Source organism: Cryptotermes secundus, unplaced genomic scaffold (genome assembly GCF_002891405.2).
Source record: "Cryptotermes secundus unplaced genomic scaffold, Csec_1.0 scaffold1764, whole genome shotgun sequence".
Classification (NCBI taxonomy): Eukaryota; Metazoa; Arthropoda; class Insecta; order Blattodea; family Kalotermitidae; genus Cryptotermes; species Cryptotermes secundus.
In genome coordinates this window covers 1-20,850 of record NW_019742006.1, presented here as the reverse complement: position 1 = coordinate 20,850, position 20,850 = coordinate 1, and the positions used below count along the sequence as shown (strand labels likewise).

General features: G+C 38.7%; 1 protein-coding gene across 2 annotated transcripts; it reads left to right on the top strand.

Annotated features, from left to right (window-relative positions):
* The first annotated feature begins 1,255 nt into the window (after positions 1–1,255).
* LOC111873004 (transcription factor RFX3-like) lies at positions 1,256–20,795 on the top strand. 2 transcript variants are annotated; one of them, XR_004513963.1, is made up of 4 exons: positions 1,256–1,298; positions 4,657–4,944; positions 5,349–5,515; positions 19,695–20,795. XR_004513963.1 is itself a non-coding variant. In XM_033754919.1 (4 exons), exon 1 carries the CDS (start codon positions 2,089–2,091, stop codon positions 3,865–3,867), a length of 1,779 nt encoding a protein of 592 aa, XP_033610810.1. In that variant the 5' UTR covers positions 1,877–2,088; the 3' UTR covers positions 3,868–4,003; positions 4,657–4,944; positions 5,349–5,515; positions 19,695–20,795. The 2 variants fall into 2 exon arrangements, 1 of the variants encoding a protein (XP_033610810.1); XM_033754919.1 differs by lacking the exon at positions 1,256–1,298 and adding an exon at positions 1,877–4,003.
* The last annotated feature ends 55 nt before the right edge of the window (positions 20,796–20,850 follow it).

Sequence of the window (20,850 nt, the reverse complement as noted above, 5' to 3'; positions counted from 1 at the left end):
TGGTTGAAGTAAACTTAGTATCTAATGAGGAGGAAACAATCTTATGTTTCCTTCGGGAGTTTGATACAGTCCGAAATACTTCAGGACAATTATCTACTGAATTTAATTCCTCTTTTAAGAGGCTAATCACAGTTTTTGCAAATTCAAGCTCCCTACTCAAACTCAAGATTGTCTCCTCTTGCTTCTTTATTACCATGGCTTGCACACAGAAGTTGCAGTACCAAGGCACTAAGGCCAATTCACTGTTTGTACCAGCACACTCCCAATGAAACGATTGGCCACAATCCTTGCACCCTATCCCGTGGCTAACCTTCCTCCTTCAGGCCCCACATTTACCTGATAAATCACTACCTCTTGTGGCCATTTTCACTCACAGTCTATACACTGGTACTAACTGAAAAATTAGGGACAACTGAGAAATATTTTTATGTAACTAACACCTACAAGATACTTAAGTGCTGGTATAAATAGCTTACAGCCCACTCTAAACTTCACTATATTATGATTAAACACGTTCACACTCTTTTTAGGTTAGGCCTACCGGCACGTAAAGAAAATATAAAATGACACACTTTAAGTTATAAAATTACAATACACTTCGCCAAACCTTGTATTATTCTATCTTAACAAAGGCTATAAAACCTGATGCACTTGACTATACTATTAATTATATTTTCAAACGCCATTTTCTTGGTTAGGCCTACCAGCACACTTACATAAATAGAAATCAGACTAAATAAAGACACAAAATAACAATAACACTACTCTAAAACTAGTACTGTTCAATCCTACTACAGCTGTAAGTAAAAAGATGTCGTTTTTGAATCGTTGAATATATAAAAAGTGCTACAAAATGTTCACAATATTGCTGAAAATTTACAAGAGTACGTAAAACAAAGGAAGAAAACGTTCAATATCAGCCACTTATTTGATAAGATAAACACTTAAAGAGATTTCCTCATGCAACTGACTTTCCGTTGCATGTTGGCAGTGATAGAACACAGTATATGCGATGGATATTGGACAACTACCTTTGTCTGCGACCCATATGAAGCTGTTCGTCCCCTCTGTCAGTTAATCAAGATGATCAAGACCATTTTGAAAGTTTCTGCACTTGAGAAGGACAGGACATATGGCACAGATGGGAGAGATGAGAACTACATATAAATTTTTTGCCAGAAGACCCAAGGTGAAGTAAACCACTCGGATGACCGAGACAAGGATAGAAGAATAATATTAAAGTGAATCTTAATGAAATAGAGTGGGAAGGCATATATATATAGTTACACCATATACATGTAAGTACACATCAAAATTAATAACATCTAGAATTCATTTCAAAGGTGTTTGAAATCAGAAAGCTTGATGAAAACATACAAACATGACGAGAATTACGGGTCCCGTTATACTATGTACGAGTATTTCCACATAGCTAACGCACCATTTCTTTTAATCGTGATGGAAGGTAACATTCTTTACCGTTCTTTACCTCAAATCTCTACGTAACTGACAAAAATAATACCGCTAATCCCGAGTCTGAAGTACACACAATTCCCAACAATCCACCATAGCTACCATAACCGCCATGTTGAACATTAAAATTAAATTCCTGTCGTTTCTGTTCATGACCAGTATTGCAGTAATATACATTCTGATGATAATGATACAATTCCTACGTAAAATATAGAACCAAAGCGTGAAAAGCTTAGAGTGACAAATTTGGGAAATTATGTAAATAACATACATTTTTAATTAATTAAAAGCTTTTGGGCAGGCCTGCCCAACATTCTTTGCTGTTCGGGAAATTTCTGAAAACTTTAGTCTGTACACGTTTCCGCATACACGCACAACATTATTGCGTGTCGCGCGACGCGTAGATTACGTGACAGACGTATTACAGGTGCAGACGGCGGCCCCGTAACAGGTGACGTGGCGATTACGTAACATGTGTACACGGCGATTATATAAACGGTCTCGACCGCTCAGACCGACAGTCGAGGTCGGAACTTGTACAAGTGTGGAAGAGGGTGCCGGACATTTCGAATAGATCAGCAGGAGTAAATACACTGTTGCAGCCACAACGCAACCATGTCAGACGTCGAGCCTGTGGTGCTACTCTCGATCCCGGACTGCGAGTTTGTAGGGGACACTGTCTTCGACTTATTCCAGGAATTCGAAGCCACTGAATTATACCCCTTAGTATCTGACCAACACTACTCCAACCACTACTCCATGAACACTAGTGCAGGTACAAATAATCAGATTGAAAGTGATTTGAATAACGGAACAACTACAGACCAGATGCTTGCTAAGGAGAGGGTTGACAACATTGAAGAAGATGTCGATCCAGGTATGGTCCATACCGTCACTGCAACAGGCCCAGTCACCGCCAACATTTTGTGGTCCATTGAGGAGTGGTTGTTGCAGAGCTTTGAAATTTCTCCAAATATGAGCCTTCCTCGTTCTACAATTTACAAACTTTACCTCCATCACTGTAAGGACAGATTAAAATCTCTTACTCCACAATCGCTAGGGAAGATCGTCAGCAGAGTTTTTCCTCAGCTGAAAACCAGAAGACTTGGCAAAAGGGGTAATAGCAAATACCACTATTATGGGATCCGTCCAATTCCTGGATCAGCAGCGAGTAAACTGGCAGAAGAAGAGAACATTGTTGATGACCAGCAAAGAGCTCAGAGACGCTGTAAATTCCGGTCCCGCTCAGGTGTCAGTGGGACTGGCATTCTGAAAACAGGAAACAAATATGAGCAAAATGCAAACAGTTCAGTCGGCTTGGGTCACTGCAATTCATTACAACAGGATCCTCATCAACACCAGTATCCAGGCGACATACCAGAAGCAATACCCAACTTTCCAGGTATAGACTATGCTCTAGATCTACCTGAGGATTGCACATTTGAAGATCTGAACACATTTCATCGTATCTACATAGAACACTGTGCGGCCTTTGTGTATTCACTTGTGAACTTTAATTTCCTGACTATTGAGAGTTTGTGGAGAGAATTCTGGCAAAGTCAGGATAATAACAATGGTGATGAATGTGACCAGGAGAAATATTTGCTCAAAAGGAAGTTATATCTCTTATGCAAGTGTGAAGCAGTTCAACAGTTTGTCTGGAANCTGTACCATCAGATTGCAGTCGACATCCTCATTCCTAATATTCTTTTGCCAATTCCAAGTTTAGTAACACAATCAATTCAAAACTTTGCAAATGGACTGGAATCGTGTCTAAGAAGAGCCATGACAAACTGTCCTGAGGAAATGGTGAACATCAAAGTCTCTGCTGTGAGTGTCTTGGTACAGACATTATGTCGCTACAGCTCACTAAACCACCTGGCTCAAGTTTCGCGTCCTGTTCTTCAGAATTCTTCACTGATACACCAGATGCTGGTTGACCTCAGTCAAGTTGACTTTCACAAAATACAAGCCGAAGTATCATGGGTATGTCAGTGTGATGACAGTATGGTACAACAACTGGAAGTTGTCTTCAGAAAGATACTGCATGAGCAGAGTTCATTAGAGCAATGGTCAGCCTGGTTGGAGGGTGTCATTTCACAGATGCTGAAACCATATGAAAGAAAACCTGACTTTGTGAAAGTTGCAAGACAGTTCCTACTCAAATGGTCATTTTACAGTTCATTGGTTATCAGAGACATAACACTCAGAAGTGCAGCAAGCTTTGGCCCCCTTCACATGATCCGTCTACTGTATAACGAATATATATTCTTCATTATTGAGCACAAAGTGGCTCTGGAGACAGGGGACACTCCTATTGCAGTAATGGGAGAAAAATACAATAACAGTCTGTCCAATTTGAGTGAATTCTTGCAACTGGGATCTATCTTTTAAAGAGGAAGTTCTTGTTAATGTTTGAAGGAAGATAGCTCCCACAACCCTTGCTGCTGGAACTAATGAAGCTAGCCACCATGCAGTCGCCACAGAATGTTTCAAGATCGGCTAACAACTGCATTAATTCTGGTCATATGTAAATAATTTATGTCACTTCAGATTTCAATATGCTATCATATGTGTTAATCAGTCATACATCAGAAATGTTAAATAAATGAAATTGTCAATTCAAACACCGTGTCTAGTCTCTAACACTTGACAATATGTATCTATAATATATACATATTATAAACTTTTATTTTCATATATTTCCATGCATTATAGACAATAGCAAATATTTATAATAATACAAATGTTTAATTAATATGCCATTGACATATGCGTAGTGTGCCTTCATCATGGCTGGTGGCCATTTTATATCTAGTTACTGATATCTGCATAGAGATTGCACGGCAAACGGCAGCACTGCTATGCTATGAGAGCTGATCATTTAGGGTGAACAGATTGAAGTTGCAGTATGTACAGATGCAGTTACACAGTATAAATCTGTAGATTAGGTGTACTGTTTCTATGGTGTAACACCATATAGACTATTAATTGGTTATCTATGTTTTGGAAGCATGAGGTTCGTTCAAAATGGGTGACCAAACTGCTGTCAAAACTCAAGTAATCTCTCTGAATAGACAAGTGCTCATAAGAGAGTAAGCGTCATGGCCTCTGCTGTGAGAAACTAAAATTCCTTATCAATATGTGTTTGTACACACTCATAATTGGTATGTTTCCTTACAGACTTGGGCAGCTGTTCCCAGTTAGAAACTGGTTCACTTATTAAAAATAAGATTTTATGTCACCAAGATTTTTGTAAGGGAATTCTTTTGCAGCCCATGAAACATTGTGTGGCAAATGATATGCAAGGTTCTGAAGAATTCTATGTTTTCTTGTAACCAGAGTGCTGCAGAGAGTCCAAGAAATATTTCCTCCTATGAGAAATCATAGTGAGTGTTTTGTGCTTGTGTGCACAGAGAAGAGATTTATTGTCATCATGTGTCAATTCTCATGGCCAACAAAACTAAATATGTGAGTTTTTATAATTCATCTGGCGAGTTTTTGTTATACATTGTTGTACACATTATAACACTTTGGTATATTGTGTATTATGACAGATTTTAATTAATTTGGGAGGGTTTGAACTGGATTTGTTTGACTCAGGATACAGAGCCATGATGGGCATGTATGAACACAGTAATGATCCTTTAGGTACCATAAAAAGCAGATATTCTCTGTACTGCCACAGGGACCATTAGTTTCTCAGGAAGGTTCCTGTGCCATGAACTTAATACTGTCTAATGACTTTGGAAGTTATAGAGAAGAAAAAATGTACAAAACAGCAGTTGTGGGTTAGATCTAATGAAAAACAGATTCATTGTTTCATATAGAGGGGTTTTACAGTCATGACTGATAAATACATAATGGTTTTACAGAACTATACAAATTCAGAGAATAATGTACTGGGTCTGTGTGGTGAGACATACACAACATCTGCTGATGCAAACCAGGCCATGAATGTAAAAGCTGAGGAAGTCTCAGACCAAGAAGGGAAGAGGACACTGTCCCAATAACATGTCTGGAAATAAAGGTTGAACCTGAGGTGAGTTGTGTATTAGGAAGATAACACAAATACGCAGAAATGCTGGTTGTCTTTCTGATCTCCCTCTCTCTGTCCATGCACATGAAACAACTCCACACAGTTGACTGGGTTTTGAAGAGCTCTTTCTGAAAATGTCTCTTTAGACAGTTGTCTTTCAAGCAGATCTAGTATAGAGGAAATAAAATACTGTGTCAACTGAATAATATTTGAGATAAATTCCATAGCAGGAAAATCTTTCACATATTCCTTGTCTATCCAATCCACTGAGCAGTGCTTTGGTACTACTTGATAAGAGTTTCCAGGTTTTATAAATGCTGAAAATTATCATGTTGAGGATGTATAACATGATAAGTAAGGATTCTCTAAAGATCTGTGACAGTGGTTGAGAGACCATACAGACATGCTGAACATTGCACATTGCTCATTGTACCTGAAACTTTGGGAGTTGCTTCTGTTCCTACCTTTAGTGACTGGTTGTCCCTGTACTGACAGGTTTTATGTTATTTTGTATAGGATAGACAGGACAGTTGCTAAACTGTAGATACAAAGAACACGTAAGATGAATAGAAAATAGCACTCACGAGTTGGCTTCATAATGAAACACCCCCACAAGAAAGGGTCTATTCATTTCTAGGTGTACATATACAAATACATAAAGATAAATCTACTTGTAGATGACCAAACTAAGACAAAAACATTCTATTCAAAATATTATTTGCACAAGGTAGCACACATACACCTAACTGTATATTGGCACTTGTATGAGAGACTATAGATGAGTTTTTGATTGATAATTGGATTTAATTGAACACTTACAGACCATAGCTACAAATACTTAGCACTGTTGCTAATTCACACACTCTGCAGTTCAGTACAGCATGTACTAAGTCTCCTCAGCCTGCTGTGAGTTCACCAGTGGATTTTCCCCTGCTCCTGAGCTCATGTTCTCACAGGCTGGCAGCCATCTCATGCCACCAGCCTCCTCCTCTTCCAACTGCCGTTTCAAGTCAGAGTCTAAGTCATATTGATGGTCAGTCAGTCAGTCTTGGTGTCGAGCACCATCTAGGGCTCATGACCAGATATTTATTACTGTTTGACAGTTACGGTCTTAGTACTGTGGGACGCCCTCTCTGCCGAGAGGACTGGTCTGTCTTTTGTCAGAATCAATTGCAGTTTCAAGTCAAAGTCAAAGTCACATTGTGACTGACGGTCAGTCAGTAAGTCTTCAGATATTAATTATTACCGTTTGACAGTTACGGTCTTGTTTCTGTGGGGTGCCCTCTCTGACGAGAAGACGGGTCTGTCTTTTGTCAGAGTCAAAGTCACATTGCGACTGACGGTCAGTCAGTCAGTCAGTCAGTCAGTCAGTAAGTCTTGCTGTCGAGCCCCATCTGGGGCTCATGACCAGATATTAATTATTACCGTTTGACAGTTACGGTCTTGTTTCTGTGGGGCGCCCTCTCTGACGAGAAGACGGGTCTGTCTTTTGTCAGAGTCAATTGCCGTTTCAAGTCAAAGTCACATTGCGACTGACAGTCAGTCAATCAGTCAGTCAGTAAGTCTGGGGCTCATGACCAGATATTAATTATTACCGTTTGACAGTTATGGTCTTGTTTCTGTGGGGTGCCCTCTCTGACGAGAATACAGGTCTGTCTTTTGTATATGCTGCTGGCCCTTGCCAGCACATTCTTTCTTGGGTCCGAGTCCCTTGGGACTCGCGACCATATTTTACTGTCTCAGATTTGAGACTTCCCTTTTCATTGCCTCATATGACTTGCAGGGTCACGGTGGCAGTATTCGACACCGCCTCCACACAGGTGACTGACTCCTTAGTCAAGTCAACACTCTGCCATTTCAAGACTCTCTCTCTCTCATTATGTAGCCTAGTGACAGACTGCACAGAAAACACTGCTTCCAACAGTTACTCCAGTGTTTCATGTTATACAGCCATTACATAGTAATGGCTGTTTCTTTGGTTTCACAGTTCTTTCTTTGAGCAAATATGCCACAGTATTAAACCCCACATATCTTCATTCCAGTACCACCCCAGACACTGACCACATTAGCAGCACTGCACACAGCACATAGTAGCAAGTGATGGACAGCAATGAAAACTTTACATTAAATTTTGTGACTCCCCCTCTCCCCAAAACATAGGCTAAAAAAATTAGCTAATTGCACCCTGTTATGTTTGCAGACTATGAGACAATAATACTCATATATCAGTCATATTCTGCACAAAGTGTGCATAGAAAAGAGGAACACTAACAGAAACCAGAATATCTACAAAATTACACACACCATTGGCAGTTATACACAGGCAAGGACCTCACTACACTCTCAACTACTTGGGGTTTTAAATTTCATGTAAATACATATTACTGCTACAAATTAATGTATACCAAGCAATCTCCTCTCTAGCATGTGAGCGTCTTGTGGTCATCCTATAGGGATGAAACACGTAAGGTGCATTTTCTCTAATAAATAAGATTGTAACAGCTGAATGCTATTTATACCTGACGGCTTTTGTTTCTTAAACATCAAAATAAGTTATAACAGCTGAAGTGTCACATAACAGTTTGTAAAATGACATTTTGTAATGAAAGGTAGCACGTATGCATGCAGCTATTGGGTTGGAGATGCAAGGATGGCACAGGAGAGGACAAGTAGTGCAAAATACAACAAACAAGATCTACATTTGCTGAATGGATAAAGTAATCAGCTGATGCCACTAGTGCTAGACTTGTTGCTAAATGGGTGAAACAATTCACATGAGAAGGAACGAATGCCCTCTATCAATGAAGTCTTAATACCTGGTCATCTGAGCTTTCCAGCCTGAATGAGTACACCTTTATCACCTTCTGCATCATGACAATCATGTGACACATATTGTAAACACATTCCGTGTAATACAGATGGTCCATGTCTTGAGTTATCAATTTCCCTGCATATACAGAGCAAAATTAGTGAAAAACAATATGTCAGAATTCCTCGCAGTTCCAAGAATTGCTTCAGTGGACTATGAATTTCCCAACAGAAAATGGTTGCCATCAGGAGTGTATGTGCCATTTTGTCCCACTCTCTTGCCCTCCACCCCACCACATGTTCAGTCCATTGTTTACCACAGCCAGTATTCTGTTTGCTGGGGCTGTCGGTTATTTTCTCTGTGATTGTGTTGAAAATTTTATGCCCTTGCTGAAGCCATGAGTGTAGAGCACAGTCACAGTGCTGTGTGAAATCGGACACTAGGCATTGCAAGAAAAGAGGTGAGCATGAAATGCACATTGCATGTGTTGTTAAGATCCCAAATATGATGATGCGTACCATTTTGAAGATTGCACAGGAATTTGAAACAATTGTTCTTACCTTGTTAGAGCACTTAAATTTGGAAATTGCATGCCATATGTGTGATGTGATGGATATTTTCATTAGGTTTCTTCTTAGTTATTAGCCGTCTTACATGCGAGTTGCTTTTTAAAACCTTTAAACTTTTAAACATCTCTACATCACTTTTGTATGCACACTACATGTTTCAACCAACATTGCTTGTCTTCAGATGTCTCTAAAATTGCTGATGAAACTGCTTCTGTCCATAGGTTCAATTTTTTGGGTGTGCCCTTGTCTGTGTAACAAATATTAGTATCTTGTATTAGTGTATTGTGTCTGATGTGTTTTTGTTATGGTATTGTGGTGTATAGACTTGTTGCTAAGTGGTGACTACGTAAACAGTGGCTGTTGCTAAGTATGGCCTGTAACATACATGAATACAGCAATAAAACAATGGGGTTATGCAACCCATTTCTAGGCAGTAGATCAGTAAACACGCCTACAAATTCAGAGAATTGTTGGAAACAGTGTTTTCTGTTCATACCATGCAAAGTGGTTATAAGAAAGACAAGTAAGGCAATATAGTTAGTTGAGGGTTGGCAGTTCAGTGGAGTTCTGCATGGGAAGCTGTGAACAGAAGAGTTAGTTGCAAGAGTGCGGCTGTGAAGAGAAGGCTTTATGTGTGATGTTTGGAGTGTGTAATTCAGTGAGACTGTTATAATTCCTCTGTTAAATTGAACCGATACTTCTCCTGTCTTCACCCTACCACCACCAAGCATCAGTGAAGTTGGGAGCGGTTCATCGTCTCTGGCCCTCGCGTCGTATTTACAATGCTCCCTAAGATCATCGTGGGAAACCAAGCATGCAGCGGAGAATCATTGTAGAAGTCAATGACAGACCCACAAAATAACAATAACAATGTTTAATAAACACAAAAAGAAGTAATGACAAAAATACACAAAAAATACATAAATAAATAGAATAAACCTGGCTGAGTGTGTGCATTCTACATTAATCCACACCTCGCGGCATCAACTCAACAACCTGCCCAGTGGCATTTGAATACAAGTCCCTTCCTAGTCACATGCGACATCAAAACAAATACATTGAATAACTAAATTGAACTGGTCCGCCACAGGCGGCATCAAGAAATTACGTGTCTAAGGCTAAGCAGACCTCACTCACAGGTAGCCTCAAGAAAATAATATATATATTTATACAAAAAACTAACTCTCGTATCGCCGCCATGCCATTGCCCTGATAGCTGGTGACTATAAACCCCAACGTCTGCGGCCAGACCCAGAGTATGCCAAAACGCAATTTTGAAACAACACCCCTCTGAATGGAAATTTAGAAAATATCCCTGGCTGGTCAGCAGACGTGCTTACCCAAGTGGATCCACTTATCAGACTAACCCTCTGCTCCCAAACATACTTCTTTCTGAGACACAGGGGTAGAAAGGGTGGGAAAATCACGTGGAATTGGGAAAGAGGAGAAGGGGGTAAGTTCTAGGACCTTGGGCGAAGGGTAACGTCGGAGAAATGGCTGGAAGCCATTACGTCACGGAAGGAGCCATTGCTTTAGCATGGCTCAAATCCATTACCAGGAAATGACTAGTGGAGAGTGCAATAGACTGAGAACGGTAGCCTGTGTGTGTCAGTGATCTGTAAAGGTAGTTCCAAGTGGTCAATAAATCCAGTATCCAATCCATATACCGTCTATGGTCACACCCTAAAATCATGACAGTGTATATGTATATGTACTTACCCTATGGTGATGGGTAGTTATGCTTATTGTGTTGTGTATAGCACTTATGAATGTTTGTTTTGTTGGGCTGTTTCTGTTTTATGTAAGGTGTGTGTACTACTGTCTAGTGTTTAACCCTTTTCAAGCTTCAAATATTTAGATATGTCAGTATGTTCATCACTCATGTGTAGTCTGTCTTTACTGATTTTATGTATGTGGTATTTTTCTAATGTATTTAAGTGTTTTCCTTCTTTCTCTGTTTTTATGATGTTCATTGTATCGGTTATATTCCCATGTGTGTGTCATGTGCTCAGTGTATGGTTCAAATATGCTGAATTACAATTGTTACTCTTAATTGCCTAGGTACGTTCTTTGTATATGATGTAAAATATTTGGACAGTTTGCTGTACATATTTTAGTGGGCATTCCAAGAAATTTCATTTGCTGCATGCCACTTTTCCATATCCATTTGTGAATGGGATTTTTTTATGTTTTGTATTGTGTTCTGTGTTCAGAATGGTACTTTTATTTTTGTATCTTTAAAGAGTTTTGTAATTTTCTTAGTTTCTTTACTGCTGTATGTGAAAGTAGCCCATTTGGTTTTCTGGTGTTGTGGATCTGCATATTTGTTATGTTTCAGTTGTTTGGGGTGTCCTATGCCTAAGTTTACATTAATTCATTGTTATGTAGTGTAGCCTTTATGCTGTTTAATTCCTTTTCCATTGCTTCCTTTGTTATTGGGTATGTTTGCACTCTGTTCATTAGATAGTTGATATTGTATGTTCATATGGGTGGCAGGAGTCATTTGATATTATATCTGTGTATGTTTTCTATATATTGTGAATTCTAGATTTGTTTTCTTATGGTGTATTGTAAGATCCAGGAAGTCAGTGGAGTTACGTTCTCTTCAGTAGTGAATTTTATATTGAACTTATGGACGGAGGCATAGCAGTTTCATCAACATTTTAGAGACGCCTGAAGATGACCAATGATAGTTGAAACATGTAGTGTACATACAGAAATGATATAGAAGAGATTTTAATGTTTAAAACTGTTACGGTTTTAAACTATAAATATGCAGAATAACCGCCACTGCAGTTGGCAGAATCCACATCTAACCCACGAAGTCTTGCTCCATCCAGTGAAAGTTGTTGTCTGATGTGCTGTAAGTGCAAGGATTGTTGGACCTATGTTTTTTAATGAAATTATTATTATTATTATTATTATTTTGGAGGGGGTGGGTTTCCCCATGCACTGCGACTAGTTGTTAATCTGTTGGGCATCCCCCTTTAATTTTTCTACCAGTTGCGATGTCCTTCCAGTACTGGTGCTCGCTATCAGCCCCATTCTGCCAGCGAGGTCGGCCCTCTCTGGCAGTGGTCCCCGATACTTTCCCATCTACTGGAGGAATTGGAAACTACTTGGGCGGGAAACTTTTGCCTAATTTTGCTCCGAGGTCTCCTAGAGACATGAAGATCTTTTACGTGCTGTAAATCTATGACACGGGACACGCGGCTTAAAGTCCCTCCTGGAGGACTTGTTCCCTGAATTTTTCCGCCCTTAAATATTCCACAACCTCCGCCAGGTTTGAACCCGTGTACCCTGAGTCATGAGGTTGGAACGTTACGGAGGCTGCTTTTTTAATGAAATACTTAATTGCGAAAGATGTGTACAGGTCATTTTTGGCAGTTCTTTCCAGAGTTAACAGAAGAGGAAAGGCTATGGCTGGTTTCAGTAAGATTCAGCTACTGCCAACACTGCACATGCTATATCTATGCAGGCTTTGTCTGATATTTTCTGGGACAGAAATATGTTCACCTGATCTTACTCCTTATGATTTTTTCTTCTGGAGTTGTTTGAAGGACAAAGTTTGCAACAGTAACCCCTGAACTGAATAAGAATTAAAAGATGTTCATGGGGAAATTGCAAGTACTCTTGCAGAACAGCTTCAAAAAGTATATCAGATCCTCTTCCACCAGTGTGAGAAATATCTGCTTGTAGAGGGACAGCATTTTTATCACCTTCTGTGATCTGTAACTACTTCATTTCAAACATTATTGGGCATCAGGCATACTAACTGATTGACACTATTTGTATGTGCCTTGCTGCCTGCAAGGTACCAGTCACTGAGAAGTGCAGCTCTGTGAACTGGTCAATAAAGGTAAGAACTTCCCAGTATTTGTAATATTTTAGTGCTTATGAGCAATGCTAACATTTCATTTGTATTTACATTTTTTTCATTCTTCACATATCTTACAAAGAGGTTTAGGTGGGGTGTTTTGTGTATGCAGTGTTATGGATATTGTGTGTGAAGTTTCAAGAATAGTCAAATAGTCAAATCAGGATTACCACACTATATGGAGCCATATACGATGTGATTAAATATCTCCTGGTTCCTAGATTGCTTCAGACAAAAGTTATGGATTATGATTAAGTATGTAGTAAATTGTTACACGTGTTAATATGGGAAGCTGCGTTTAGGCTGCTTAATTTATCTTTGAGGGAATATAGTGGAATCCCCCCATTTAATACTCTTTAGTTTAAGGTTTCCCTTCATTTGTCATTAAATTACAGTTATCCAAAACTAATTAACTCACTGTTTAAATTTTCTCTGTTTTAATTTGTCCTTAGTTTAATAGTCAGTTCTGCTTATCCCCAAAGAAACCATAAATTTTGTTTTGCAGAATGGGCCTAGAAGCATGAAGTCTGGGACCATGTTTTATTTCTAGCTTCAGAGATGGACCAGGGAATGCATGTGGTCTGATGTGAGGACACCAGACAGCTGGTGTTACACTTTATATTTTCCTTAGTGAAGTGAAGCATTCCTGATGTGAAATAGCAAGCCACTCCTTGAAGTGCCTGTTTTGGTGTCAAATTTCTCCTACCCTGTCTGTTGAGCAGGTACAGCAAGCCATGCTCTGTGCCCATCAGCCCAGCTTTCCTGTCTCAGCTGCCATACTCTTTCACATCAGATGTATAGTATTATTATTTCATTCAGCATTTGTCTGGGCATTTGGCTTTGTAATTGGCACTATAATGATTGAAAGATATTTTATTTCCTGCAGATCAAAAAGTAGAATTATAGGCTGGAGCAGTGGTTGGAATAAGAAAGAAACTAGTTTTGGATGAACAGTATGCTACAATCAGTAAAGTGTTTTATGAAAGTAATGCCTTATGTATGTTATCTGATCAACTGCAGATAAAAAATTGAAGGACCATGTTAGTAGGTCTGTCATGTAAGTCATTGCATGAACATTACATTCAGTTTCATGTTGTGACGTAAGAGTTCTGTGCAGTCCTTGGGTCATGTTTCCTAAGCAACCATATGCCACAATGAGAAGCACATGAACTCTGACATACTGACGTTTCCAAATAATATTTTGCCATTAAAGTGTCCCTCCAGGACCAATGTTTTGTTCATTTCAGGGAGCATACAGTGAGTGGCATTTATATCATAAATGAGAGAGATGGGAAATGCTTACATAATTTAACAATTTTAGGTTGTGACTGTTAACGTTTTTTGGATTTATTGACACCTATACACTCAGCTCATTACTACAAGTAATACAGCATTATTGCCGATTTCCATGCTCTACAGTTCACAGTTACAGCCACTAATATCCTTAGTCTCTTACAGGCTCCACTAGCTGATTCCTGTCAACGGATTTTAACACAGGAACTATAACAGTTTCACTGAATCACATATTCCAAACATCACTGTACTATAACACACACAAAGTCTTCTCTTCACAGTCTGACTGCCAACTGAACTGAACTGCACTCAGTAATTTGCTGCCTTAGTTCCTCAATTCAACTCCTCCACTCCCAGGCTGGTATCTTCAAACTCAACTGATGTAAACAATCTTCATTGTCCTTTTTATAACTCCTCGGCATGGACTGCACAGAAAACAGCTCTTCTATCATCGTGCATATTCATTTCTGCAGAAGTGTATTTACTCTATACAGCCTCTTTATTACAACCATCACAGACAACAAATATCAAGATCAGTGCCTACTTTCGGCTGTGCTACATGTTTCGGCTATCAACAGCTATCATCAGGCAAATACAGGGTTAACATAATGTACACCACTGGACTGCAGTGGTAGTAAAATTGAATACAATACTATTAATCATATAAAATACTTGGCGTAAAAATACAATAAATTAGATCATATAAAACAGAAGTTATAGTATAAAACAAGAATAAAATTCTTAGATTGATGTTTTATATCATCGAATCAGTTGGTGGTTTTGTAATTTTGTTGCGTTCCCACGAACAAATTGGAATATTCTATATTTTGTGTATATAAAATTGTATAGGAGGCTCGTGATGTAGATGTAGTAAATTAATGTTAATCTGAAAATGACATGAAAGTAATAGTAATAAATTTTGTTATAATCAACAATTGATTTTGGTATTGAAGTTATAGTGTATATGAGCACTTATTGTTTAGTCGGTGCCTCATCTCACAAAGTATTGTCTGTTCTGTAGGGAATGTAAGATTATAGTCAATGCAAGGGAGGGAGGGGGGAGGTAAAGATAAGGTGTATGTGGAAGTGGTGGTAGGGGGGGAAGGGGGTATAACTGTAAATTATGTTTTGTATGTATCAATTATTACATCATATATAGGATTAAACATTTCGGTAAAATTATCATTCAGTTGCAAATTTAGTTTGCTGATTTTGTAAATGTGAAATCTTTCATAAGTATCCAAGGTTTGGCCTTTCTTGCTGATATATAGAACTTCTAATGTTATGTCTATTGTAGTATATTCATGTGTGGTGTCCAATATATGCTGAGCAAATTTGGAGCTTTGTCCATTATTTTTCGTGTCTCATATGTGTTCTTTGAATCTGACTTTAAAGGTACGTCTGGTCTGTCCTATATATTTTAATGGATAGTCACAACATTGTAGTTGGTGAACCCCACTACGATGATACATATAATATTTGTCATCATTTATTTTCAGCAGGTTTTATATTGTTTTTTGTCTTATATGAGATACCAACTTCAGTATTCTTGAAAAGTTTAGTAATAGATCTGATTTCATGGCCAAAATGGGTAAAGGTGATCCATTTATTTTTCAGCATAGTATTTTTTGTGGAGGGTTTTTGTGCTAGTTGTATGGTATTTAGTGGGTAGTTGTTATTATTTAGAATAGTTCTAACAATGTTTTCTTCTATGTTTTATTGTTATGCGAAAGGGGATATTGATTCAATCGATTAATGAGAAAGTGTTTACCCTGTTGAGCCATAGCAATGGCTGTACATGTCATGTCATCATCATCAGTAATCTGTCAAGATGACAGGTCCACAGTCTCTTCCAAAACAATTCCTCCACTTAATGCGATCTAGAGCTTTCTCCTTCAAATGACAGTATCCTCTTCTGTCCCCAAGGTCATCCAGCATCTTCTTACGTCTTCTTCCTCGTCTTCTTGTCACTTCTATCCGCCCATCTATCTTTCCTTCAATAACTTCTTTTAGAAGGCAGTTTCTGCGTAAAACATGACCAATCCAATTAGCCTTCCGTTTTCTTATTTCATGTAGGATATTCCTCTGCTCACTGACTCTAATTAACACTTCTTCATTTCTCACATAATCGGTCCAACTGATCTTCTCCATTCTTCTCCAACACCACATTTCGAAACTTTCCAGATGTTTCTGATCTACTGCCCTAAGTGTCCATGTTTCAGCCCCATACAGAGCTATGCTCCAAATGTAGCATTTCACTAGTTTCTTCCTCAAATTTAAGTCCAATTTGCTGGTAAAAAGATTCTTCTTCTTGCTAAATGCAGCTTTTGCCATGGCAATCCTGGATTTAATTTCACAAGTACACCTTCCATCATCTGTTAACAAGCTACCCAAATATTTAAAACATTTCACATTCTCCACTTGTTTTTGGTCTATCTTTATTGTGACTGGGGTTGGTTGTCTCGAAATTTTCATTACTTTTGTTTTCTCCACATTCATTTCCATGCCATAGCACCTTCCAATTTCAATTAGTCTATCAATCATGCCCTGTAGCACAGTTTCTTCCTTAGCCATTAACACAAGGTCATCTGCATATTTCACAGTTTGAATAATTTGCCCTCCTACTTTGAAGTCACCGAGCCCATCCAGAGCTTCCTTGGTAAGGCATTCGCTGTACAAGTTGAACAGAATTGGTGATAAACAGCATCCTTGTCGAACTCCTCTTCCAATCTGCACACTTCCTGTCTCCCCCCTGTCCAGTCGTACTCTAACTTTCTGATCCATGTACAATTTGCTAATCAATCTTCTTTCATGCCAATCGATACCTGTTTCTTTCAGGATCTGCATTAATTTGGTCCAGTTTACCCGGTCAAATGCCTTCTGCCAGTCTATGAAGCAAACACACAGTTCTTCATCTATCTCCAAAGTTCGTTCCGCTATAATTCTCATCATCCCAATTGCATCCCTGGTTCCTTTTCCTCTTCTAAATCCAAACTGATCTTCTCCAAGTACATCCTCTATTTTCCTTTCAATTCTTCTTTTAAGTATCTTTGCTATTATCTTTGCTGTATGTGCAATAAGACTTATTGTGCGATGGTCGCTGCATTTTGTAGCTTTTGTCTTTTTCTTTAAGGCAATCATTGTAACTTCTGTAAAGTCCTTGGGCCACTCTCCACTTTCATATATGGTGTTCATTAGTTTTGTCAGTGTTTTCAAACCACCTTCTCCCAGTAACTTGAGCACATCTCCAGGTACATCATCATCTCCTGTAGCCTTTCCCTTCCTCATTTCCTTGATAGCTTTTTCCACCTCACTTTGTAAAATATATGGTCCTTTCTCGTCTGTATCTACTTCTTCTTCCGGTTCAACTTCTAAGGTTTCTGGCCGATTAGGTCGATCATATAGTTCTGAAATATAATTTTCCCAAATTTTCAGCACTTGCCTCTGATCTACTATTCTATTCCCCTGGGAGTCTTCGATGCCAACATTTTGAATCCCATGATTCTCTTTCCATCCTAGTTCTTTTGTCTTCATGTACATCAAATCATAACGGCCTGTTCTTTGAAATTCCATAATCTCATTACATATCTTCTCAAGATATTCCTTTTTGGCCCTGTCCGTGGCTCTTTTCAATTCATTCCTCAGTCTCCTGTATTTCCTCCTGCCTTCTTCATTGTTGACATTCTTCCATTTCCTTCGCTCCTCCATTTTACTCATCATCTCCTGTGTAACCCATGGTTTTCTTGCTATCTTCTCAACTTTACCTACCAAATCACTGATAGTATCTAACATGCATTCTTTTATATCGTTCCACTGCGCTTCAGCATTTCCGCTTTCACCTTCAATTGCACCGAGTTTCTCTTCTAGAGTCTCTTGCACGCTTTGTCTTTGAGCATATAACTTCTCCAAATCCCATCTGGGTCTGCGCTTTCGAAATCCTATAATTTTCTTCAACCTGGTTCGGAACTTGGCAACCAGCAAGTTGTGGTCAGAGTCAATGTCTGCCCCAGGAAGCGTCTTCACATCCTTCACACTGTTTCTGAATCGATGTTTCACAAGGATGTAGTCCAGCTGATGCCTCTTCCAATCCCCAGGTGCCTTCCATGTGTAAATTCTTCTCTTTGGCTTCTTGAACCAAGTGTTGGTAACAATCAATCCATTTCGTTCACAAAAGTCAATAAGCATTTGACCTCTGTGATTCCGTCTTCCTAGTCCATGTGATCCAACAATATTCTGATATGGTTCATCTCCAACAATGCTGTTCCAGTCTCCCAATATGATGCTGTTTGTGTCTCCTCTTCCATCTTCCTGAAGAATTTCTTCAATTGTGTCATACACTTTTTCCACTTCATCATCTTCATACTCTGATGTTGGCATGTACACTTGCATAATCAGTATATCTACCGGTTCCGCCTTTAACTTCAGAGCAATAATTCTGTCATTACAAGCAATCTTCTTAACAACACTCCTCACTACACTTTTATGCACCATTATTGCCACACCTCTTTCAGCCCGTTCACCTCCGGAATAATACACCGTATAATCACCACTTCTTATTTTGCCTTGTCCTTTCCATCGCACTTCGCTAACACCTAGAACAGACACCTCATTCTTCTCCATTTCCGTTTTCAAATTCTCCAATTTTCCTGCTTGATTCAAGGTCCTGACATTCCATGTTCCAATCTTGTATCCATGCTGTTTCTTCTTATCTTCGCACTTTTTCTTGTTGTAATGCCTGCATGACATTTCCTCTAGAAACACTCCCCCCCCCGGAGATCCGATTGGGGGAGTAGTTTACCTCTGGATTGTTTTGCCTCCAGAGGAAACATCTTGCATATATGGTGTCTCTGTTTTTGGAAAGAGACTATCCAGGAAAAGTGATAATGTGGTAGTTTTTCCATTTGCTTTCCACACATGTCATGTATGTGATTTTAATTATGTATCTGGACAAATCTATTTCAAAGGGACTGTTTCCACATCCTAGGTTTTTTATCTGTATGATATACGGAAAATAAAGGAAATGAATGAATAAATCTTGTATCATGACAGTTCCTCTGTTGTTGCATGTGTGCATTACCTAGCATTCTGGCTCCACAGGACTTACTTTGAACAAATATGCCACAGTAATTTTGGTTGGAAACTTTACATAAAGAGATCACTTGGGAGACTTAGGAGAATAATATAGTTTTGTTTAAAAACTTGAAATGAAGAGCTTATTTGGGATATCAAGGAGGATAGTTTTAAAGTGGGCCCTAAAGAAATACTGTATGAGGATATGAACTGGATTCAGCTGGATCACAGTGGATTCCAGTGTTGGGCTCTTGTCATTGTGGTATTGAATCCATAAAAAGTGGGGAAATTTTCCTCCAGCTGAGTGACTGTAGGCTTGACATGGAGCTAAACCCTATTATTTGCCCTTTAAAGAATCGTTCAGGAGGTTAATATGCTGTTACTATATGAACGAGTGATAACAAAATTTGGAATGGAACACAGATTTATTTTTTAAAGTTCTAAATGTTTAAGTTCACAGCTGTTCTGAGTTTGACCTAGCCATGCATTTTAACTCTAGATGTTCTTGTGTATCAAGTATTTGTTAGAGGGAAGTTCGCGTGGTGTCTGCATGTCTTATTTCAGTCTTGTGAGATGAGAAGTGAGGACACTGAAAGCTGCATCTTGCTATGACCCTCAGACCCAGACCTAGACAGGCAAGCAGTTGCTACTCTCAGGGGTACCCTGCGTATGTGAAATTGAGTTTTAATTTCAGCTAAGTTTAATTTAAATGTAGGCTGTCATGTTTCAAGAGAAATAAAGTCAACAGTAGTCACATGTTTTAAGAAACTGATCATTTCCAACATATAATTTGGGTGTAGTGGCACCAAGCAACTTGTCAAGTGTCAATTTTATGATAACTATAGTAAAGATTCAGATGTGACAACTATCAGTTTTGGGGAAACAAGAAGGAATAATGAAATTCTTGTATCAGATAGCAGAAACAAGTATATGGATTGATAATGTTTTACATTTTGAAGAACTTAGAGAATGTATAGCCAGATTTCTTAATAAAATGGATACCTTTGAAAAATGATCTCAGTTGAACCTGGAATTCGTTGCATGCTGTGAAAAAGATCATGGAGGATACTGTCAAAAATGTCTGACTCTGTATCATGAGTTGGAAGCCTTAGGCTTGAATTTATTGTATGTCAGTGATAAGGGCTTAGTTCTTTAAGGGTTTGTTTTATAAATGTTTGAAGCCTTGGATAATAATTTCAGTATTATATATAGACAAGAAGTTTTGGGAAGAAGTTGTGATGTCTACATTTCTTTAAATATTTCAGTCTACATTACTGGGTTAATTGGAACTATACATCAATACTTATACTGTTTAGGCATACATTTTATATATTATTTCATCTTGTAGTTAAATTTTGCGGGGAGGTTATGTCCCCCCCTTAACTTTGGTCTCCCATTTACATGTAGTGGTTTTCATCTTAGTTACATTTGTGCAGCTAATTATCTTTCTGTATGCTATGTTCTCATTTATATTCAACCGTTTACTGCATACATATTCTTCTCTCCACCTTTTTGTTTGAGGGCAATTTAGCAGCTTGTGCTTAGCATCCTCCTACTCCAAACATAGGGGGCACCTTCCTCTCTCAAATCCCCTCCTAATCAGCCTTAACATTCTTGCCTTACAGTTTGGGGTGCTGGCAGAGTCAGCAAGCTTATATATAGCTTGACATACGAGTATACACAGCTGTCAACAGATGCAGGAAGTGCTGTCAGTGTTGTC